An 8,097-nucleotide genomic window follows, 5' to 3' on the forward strand; every position below is an offset into this window, starting at 1 on the left:
TTGTTCAGAAAGTAACCGCTGTTTCGTTTGGACTTCCATTTTCTCAGGAAATTTGAGCTAAAAAAAATATGTCCTACTGAATGCAGAAATATCACAGCGCAGCAGTTGCGATCACTTTGAAGCTTCAGCCCCTTGTACGTGGTGCTCTCGCACAAGAGTACAAAAACGCTTTCGCGCTCGTCCGGATCCTGCAACGCCTCCGCCATGGCCGTTTCAGCGAAGAAAAAAGCCTGGCCCCCCGGACCTGGATAAGAGGCGTTGCCATCCATCTGGACATCTGGGAGCGCGAGTGCCACCACGCACGACGCACCGTCCTGATAGAAGATGGCTGATAGAAGACGCCCGAAATCTGCATGGAGTCGAGGCCCAACGGCAATGCTGATGGCAACTTGGTTTATCTCTATGCGGAAACCCGCAACCAACCGTGATGCTGCCAGATACGCATACCCAAGCCTAAGGGTCCGTTTGGTTAGTTTTTTTTTTTTTTTGCTTTCGCTTTTGCTCTCAAAAGCTAAAAGCTTAATTAAAGGGATTGCTTTTTCAGATGATTTTTCCAGAAGCAGCTATTTTTCTGTAGTACAGTTTTGAAAGCTGGTTTGACTCTGCTTTTAGCTTTTGACTTTCTGCTTTTCGAAATTGGTGGAAAAAAAGCTCTTTCATAGTTGTTTCAAGAGAGATAAAGACAGAAGGTATATTTTATACTTGTTTAACCAAACATCTTTCAGTTTTTCTATAGCTCACAACCCACAACAGCTTTCCCACAGCTCATAGCCCACAGTAGCTTTTTTCCACAGCCACAGCTCAACCAAACACATCCTAAGACTAGCGTCGGCAGTTGCTCGTCGTAAGGGCTACCGTAAAAGGTCTACGGTACAAAAGTCTCCCAGTGCCTATGAATCGTTAGCCCAATGGATCTTTGGCATGGATGAGTCGATCACTCATCATCGTTGTCGATTACACACTGTCGTTGTCGACCATATACTATAGCTAGAGGTAGAAGAAGGGAGGAAGAGCAGAACACACACAGCACAAGCATCAGCGTTGAGCAGAGCTCTGCAGAGGAGATGGAAAAACTGAACTCGCCCTCTTTACTGAGTTGCAGTGGCAAACTATATATACAACTCTACCCATCTAATCCTAATACACAGACATATCAGGCTACCATGCTGCTACAGTGACTAGATGTGATAACAGGGCTGACTTTGGCGTCTGCCCCTGCTATGGCTATAGTGCGGCAGGAGAGCCATTCGGCGCTTGCTCCTGCAGCTGCTACAGTGCAACAACAGAGAGCCCTTTCGGCGCCGTCTGTCCCTATCGTGCATTCACACAAGGGGAGCAGCAGATTACTTAAAAATTATTCTCCTAATTTTGCTGCTAACCCTTAAACCCCCTCCATGTTGATCATCTTCTTTAGCTCCGTGAGCCGATGACGGCCGAGCGGCTTGGTGAGGACGTCCGTGAGTTGCTGATCAGTTTCGACGAACTCGATGATGATCTGCCCTCTATCGATACAGTCCCTAAAGAAGTGAAACTTGACGTCGATGTGCTTGCTCCGGTCGTGGAGAACCAGATTTTTCGCGAGGACGATGACGGGCTGGTTGTCCACCATCAGTGCTGATGGGTGAGCTTCCACACCGGTCAATTCGCCCAGCAGCCGGCACAGCCACACAGCTCGGCATGCCGCTGTGGCCGCCGCCACATACTCTGCCTCATACGTGGACAACACCACCACCTTCTGTTTCAGCGACAGCCATGAGATTGGAGCCGACCCGAGGAAGAGGAGCACGCCAGAGGTGCTCCTACGTCCGTCGATATCCCCTGCCATGTCTGCATTACTGAATACAGTGAGCTGCAGCCTACTTCCACCGGTCTTGGGGAAGACGATCCCCCGATCCACTGTCCCCTTGACATAGCGCAGTAGCCGCTTCACCGCAGCCCAGTGATCCTCTCGGGGATTCTCCATGAAGCGGCTGACGTAACCCACGACGAATGTAATGTCCGGCCTCGTGTGAACTAGGTAGCGTAGACCGGCGATGATGTTCCGATAGAGTGTTGCATCTACCTTCACTGCATTACTAGCCTTCGTCAGCTTCAGCCGCTCCTCCATCGGAGTCACGCATGGCTTGCACTTAGCCATGCCGCTCCGCTCCAACAGCTTCAAGGCGTACGTGCTCTGACCGAGCGTGAGCGCCTCCTTTCCCTGTCTCACCTTGATGCCAAGGTAGTAGGAGAGTGTGCCGAGATCACTCATTCGAAAACGAGCCGCCATGTCATGCTTGAAGCCGTCGATGTTCTCTGCACATGCGCCGGTGACGATCAAGTCGTTCATATACACGTCGACGACGAGCCCCTCCTTCCCCCGTCACCACGTGTAGAGCGCGTGCTTGGTTGCACACCTTGTGAACCTAAGCTCGCCCAGCATGGCGTCAACCTTGGCGTTCCATGCTCGTGGGCCCTGCCGCAGCCCGTAGAGCGCCTTACGCAGTCGGAGCATCCTGTGATCCGCTCCCTTGACGGCAAAACCCAAAGGTTGCCTGACAAAGATTGTCTCCGCCAGCTCATCGTTGAGAAAGGCTAATTTTACATCTAGATGATGGATGCACCAGTGCTTCGCTGCTGCCAAAGCCAGAAGCAGTCGGACAGACTCCATGCACGCTACCGGTGCAAAGACTTCCTCAAAGTTGATGCCCTTGCGCTAGACAAAGCCTTGGGTGACAAGGCACACCTTGTGCTTAACAATGGTGTCGTGCTCGTCCTGCTTGACCTTGTACACCCACTTCAGGCTGATCTGACGACATCCTAGAGGTGAATCGACGAGCTCCCAAGTCTTATTTTCCTCGATCGTCTTCATCTCCTCTAGCATCGTCCATCGCCAGTCTACATCACGCTTAGCTAGCACGAATGTGGGTGGTTCCTCTGCATTGATGAGAAGCAGCTTTGGGTCATTGAGTAGCCGACCCGCCGGGCCTAAGGGCCCTGTGCCGCCAATGATGTCGTTTAGCCTACGGAACCGTACCTCCTCACTATTGTGGAAGGTATCCACAAACTCAGTGATGTCGTTTGGAGGTGAGGCAAACTCGATCGACGTCGATGGAGTTCCCTATTCTGCCAGAGTGGTCTGCACGGCACCTAGAGTGCTCGGCACCCCGGCTGAGTGCTCGGCACTACTCCTGAACTGCTCGTCACCACTCCTAGAGTGTTCGGCACCACTACAGGAGTGCTTAGTTCCAGTCTTGGAGTGGTCGGCACCACTGCAAGACTTCTCAGCTCTGCTACGGGAGTGTTCGGCTCCTATCCTAGAGTGGTCGACACCATTGCGGGACTTCTCGGCATCACTCCTGGAGTGCTCAACACCCCTCCCGAGGTGCTCAGCACCTCTCTCAGAGTGCTCGGCACCCCTCTAGGAGTGCTCGACTCTGTTGCTGGAGTGGTCTATACTTCCTCTCCAGCGTCTCCACCATCATGGATGACCAAGTGCTCGACGATGGAGGTGTTGGTGAAGCCACCAGCCTTCCCCATGCCCAGACTGTCCTAGTCCTAGGCCGCCTTCTCATCGAACACGACGTCGCGCGGGACAAGCACCTTATCTCCGCGTGGGTCGTAGAGCCGGTACGCCTTGGTACCTTTCACATAGCCCAGGAACACCATCGGTGTGCTCCTGTCCTCCAACTTGGTGAGGACCGGCTTTGTCTTCCTGACGTGGCCGATGCAGCCGAATGTCTAGAGGAAGGACATGCTCGACTTGAGCCCATACCAAGCTTCGAACGACGTCTTGCCCTTCAGGGCCTTGGTGGGTGCGCGGTTGAGAATGAACACCCACATGGTCATCGCCTCACCCTAGAACCTTGCCAGCATGCCCTTGGCCTTCATCATGGATTGAGCCATGTCTACCACCATCTAGTTCCGCCGCTCCACCATGCCATTCTACTGTGGTGAGTACGGCATGGTGTGGTGTCGCACCATACCCTAATCCGCGCAGTACGCAGCGAACTCCACCGAAGTGAATTCGCCACCCCGATCAGTCCGCGGCAAGCGTAGCTTCTTGCCATTCTCCGCCTCCACGCGTCCCTTGAACTTCTTGATTGCCTCTGCCGCCTCATCCTCGCTCGTTAGGAGTTGTAGCCACATATAGCGACTGCAATCATCCATGAGTAGAAGGAAGTACCGCCGACCACCGTTTATGTCTGGCATGATTGGCCTATAGAGATCACCATGGACGAGCTCGAGAGCGTCCATTGCGCGATGCTTGGCTGCATTTGAGAATGACAACCTCCTTTGCTTCCTGGCCAGGTAGCTGTCACACAGCTTGCCTACGTGCTTGATGTCAGGTAGCCCTCGGACCATCTTCTGTAGCCGACCGAGTGCGTCGAAGCTGAGATGGCCAAACCGGGCATGCCACAGCCATAGCTCCTCGGTGTGCCGTGCTTCCAGGCACACCGGCTGCTGCACCTTCAAGTCGAGTAGGTACAGCTGGTTTTGGGACCTCTTCACCTTGGCAAGAAGGCACTGCTCTCGGTCCCTGATCCTGAGGACACCGTCCTTGATTAGTACCTCGCTACCATGCTCATCCAGCTGGCCAATGCTAAAGATGCTTGAACGCAGCTGCAGGATGTAATATACATCCATTAGCGTGTGGTGCTCACCGTTCTGGCACCTAAAGATGATGGTGTCGCGCCCTTGGATCACCACCCTTGAGTAGTCACCGAACTTCACCGTGCCGGTCATGTCGTCATCGAGCTCGGAGAAGGCTTCCTTGGAGCCCGTCATGTGGTTGCTGGCCCCGGAGTCTAGGTATCACCACTGCTCTAGTCCGCCGTCCACACGTCCAAGGTGGATTTGGGCACCCGGTTCATTGAGGTGAACAACCTTCAAAGCCTTGCTAGACCCTTCCATCACCATCACCTCACCCTTCTCTTTGGCCTCAACGTTGTGCAGTGCATAGAACATTGCCATCAGAAGAGTGGCCTCATCATCATCATTAGCCTGCGCTAGATGAGCCTCAACCTTCTTCTCCTGCTTGTGATTTGGGCACTCCTTTGTCCAATGGCCCATCTTCCCGTAGCACCGATAGGCGTTGGGGTCGACCTTCTTCTTCTTCTCCGAAGAAGACTTGTCACGGCGCTTGCCATCGCCACCATGGCTAGAGGAGGCTTTCCTAAAATTCCTCTAGGCAGCCTACTCCTCTATCAGCAGCAGCTTGCCACTGTCCTTCGTTGCTGTGGCCTGCTCCAGGTGCTCGTCCACCACCCGCAACCGACTAGTCACATCCTCAATGGTGAGGGGGATAGATCTAGCATCATCTCTATAGAGAGAGCAATCTGGATATACTTCACCAGCACGGAGTGGGGGTACTTGGAGACCGCCTCTTCTTTGTCGATGGTGATGCTATGGCTCTTCAGCTTGCTGATGAGCGTCTGCAAGCAGAGGGAGAAATCCTCCACCACCTTACCATCCTTAAACTTGAGGTTGGCATACTTCTACTTCAGCAGCAGGGCTGTCGCCTTCTTTGCGCGGTCGGAACCGATGCGCATCGCCGCAATGGCCTTGCATGCCTCCTTAGTAGAGCTCTTCACCCCTAATGGCTCCCTATACTCTGATGGCACAGCAGCGAGGATAGCCTTTAGCGCTGACATATTGTCTTCTTCATTATCGATGCCCTTATCAACAATATTCTAGAGCCGTCAGGCTCTAAGCTTGACCTTTATGGTGACCGACCACTCGCCATAGTTGGTGCAAGTCAGTGTTGGCCAACTAGTACCGCTGACCTCCCACACCATGCACACAACAACCTCCTATCGTGGCTGGGCAGCCATATCAGCGCCGCTGTTGTCGTCCATCTCCAAACCATCTGTCATTGCCAGCGGTTAGTCTGGCAACGACGTTTGTACGACTCTAATACCACTTGTTAGCCCACTGGATCTTTGACACGGGTGAGTCGACCACTCACCACCGTTGCCGACCATGCACTGTCATTGCCGACCATACACTATGGCTAGAGGTAGAAGAAGAGAGGGAGAACAGAGCATACACACAGTACAAGCACCAGCGTTGGCCAAAGCTCTACAGAGGAGATGTCAAAACTAAACTCGCTCACTTTATTGAGTTGTAGTGGCAAACTATATATACAACTCTACCCATCTAATCTTAGTACACAGACATATTAGGCTACCATATTGCTACAGTGACTAGATATGACAGTAAGGCTGACTTTGGCGCCTGCCCCTGTTGTGGCTACAGTGCAGCAAGAGAGCCATTCGGCGCTTGCTCCTGTAGCTGCTACAGTGCACACAGCAGGGAGCCCTTTTTGGCACCACCTATCCCTGCCGTGCGTTCACACAAGGGGAGCAGTAGATTACTTAACATGAACCATGCACTTGTCTCTTGATCTTGATTGGGATTTGATAAGGACATGAGCTCCATGCATACGCCAATGCTTAGAGATAGAGGATGAGGAGATTAGCGAGGGTGTCCTAACCGAGAAGGAGGCCCGAAGCTCATCCGGTTCGAGTCACCAAGGTGGAGGCCCAAATCAAGTTCGAGCCCATCTCGGGTTTCAGGACCAGTATGTCATAAAACTGGTCACACGGGCATGTCCGGACTCCATTTTCGACGATCCATATATGGATGGAAAGCTAATTAGGTAAGGAAGCCAATGCAAGTGGTCTCACATCAAAAGCAATTCAGAATCAATAGGAATCGTCGAAACAAGTTAGTATCCAGAATCTGCCAGGATGCTGCGACACCGTTTTTTGGTCCGTTGGGCCATGTATTGTTTTAGAGCCCATTAAGGGGCACGTCCAGGGGGTGACGTTTGGGGCTCTATAATTAGCCGCCGTCGCTCTCCTTAGGGTTTGGGTTTTATTTAGTTCTTGATTTCCTTGTGAAACATACGTCATTTTGCTGCAACTGTGCCACCAAGGCCGCTTGCTGTGAACCAGGGCCCTAGTTCTTGATCTTGTTCGCCTGTGGCGATTAGTCCTTTTGAATAAAGACTTAAACTCCTTCTCATTATTATAAGCCTCATATTTATTTACAATTTTAGATTGCGTTCATCCCGTTCTTGCTTGTGTTCTCGATTCGCTTATAGGAAAGCCTTCTCGTCGATGTCAGTCTTGGTTCGAAGCCTAGATCATGAACGTCGAGTCTCCATCAATCGACGCTATCGTATCTATCAGAAGATCAGGCCTTGTCTACATCAAATGGTATTAAAGACCTTGTTGCCCATTAGGTATACTTTTACTTTCCTTTTTAGATTGTTACTGTTTTTGTTTTCCCTATAGTCCACAAAATGCCAAAAAATATACACCGCCTCCTATAGCCTCGTTGTGCCATACAATTTCATCTCTATTTCACGTTGTTGAGTTTGTGTCCTAGGACAAGTTCTGGTTGCTGGTTTTAGATCATTTTTTAGTCCAGTTTGTGTCTTTTCATTTGGTTTTCATCATAATCCGTGCACACCTTCAACTCTTGCTGTGTTTCTTTTATATCCATGAAACCCTAGTCTTTTGCGCGTATTGTTCCCGTTTTGTCCTCTAATTCGGAGTCAGTTCTCAAAACTGGTCTAGTTTTCGCATACGAACTCGAATTTCGACGTTCCATATATCAAAATCAATTAGAAATTTTTTTGGTTCCGCTCGCCCCTCTGCTTCGTCGGGTTCAGAAAATTTTATTTTAGCCAAAAACTGGTCACAAGATTCTCTTTTTGTGGTCACAAGCTTTTTGTCAATTTTGAGCACGTCTTCTAAATTTTCCACAGGCCACGCCTTTCACTTGTTTAAGTTCATATTTTCTGTGGTTACTTCTTTTGTGCTCCTAAGTGAAGAAAAAATATCAAAAAAATAAAAATAAAAAGTCAGAGAATCCCCAAAAAACAACGACAGCCCAAAAATAGAGAAAAAAGAGAGGGGCAAAAGTGGAACAATATCTAGAGGAGCACATAGAGAGCGCCATTTGAGCTATATTTGCGTGTGCTGATTTTTGCCTTGTTCCTAATCATATTTCTGTTGTTCACATCACTTGATACATCTGGTACTTGGAACGTGAATAGACCAACAACTAAGACAAGTACTCGGGATACTTATTCAGCTTTGCTATTCA

General features: G+C 50.6%; 1 protein-coding gene across 1 annotated transcript; it reads right to left on the bottom strand.

Moving 5' to 3' along the window:
* Positions 1-1,381: 1,381 nt before the first annotated feature.
* LOC136548646 (secreted RxLR effector protein 161-like) lies at positions 1,382-2,107 on the bottom strand. Its single transcript, XM_066540096.1, has one exon. It carries the CDS (start codon positions 2,105-2,107, stop codon positions 1,382-1,384), a length of 726 nt encoding a protein of 241 aa, XP_066396193.1.
* Positions 2,108-8,097: the final 5,990 nt, after the last annotated feature.

Source organism: Miscanthus floridulus, chromosome 4, assembly GCF_019320115.1.
Source record: "Miscanthus floridulus cultivar M001 chromosome 4, ASM1932011v1, whole genome shotgun sequence".
Taxonomy (NCBI): domain Eukaryota; kingdom Viridiplantae; phylum Streptophyta; class Magnoliopsida; order Poales; family Poaceae; genus Miscanthus; species Miscanthus floridulus.

Bases quoted from the DNA above. Each gene is read 5' to 3' on its own strand.
- LOC136548646 (XM_066540096.1), bottom strand. From the start codon at position 2,107: ATGGAGGAGCGGCTGAAGCTGACGAAGGCTAGTAATGCAGTGAAGGTA.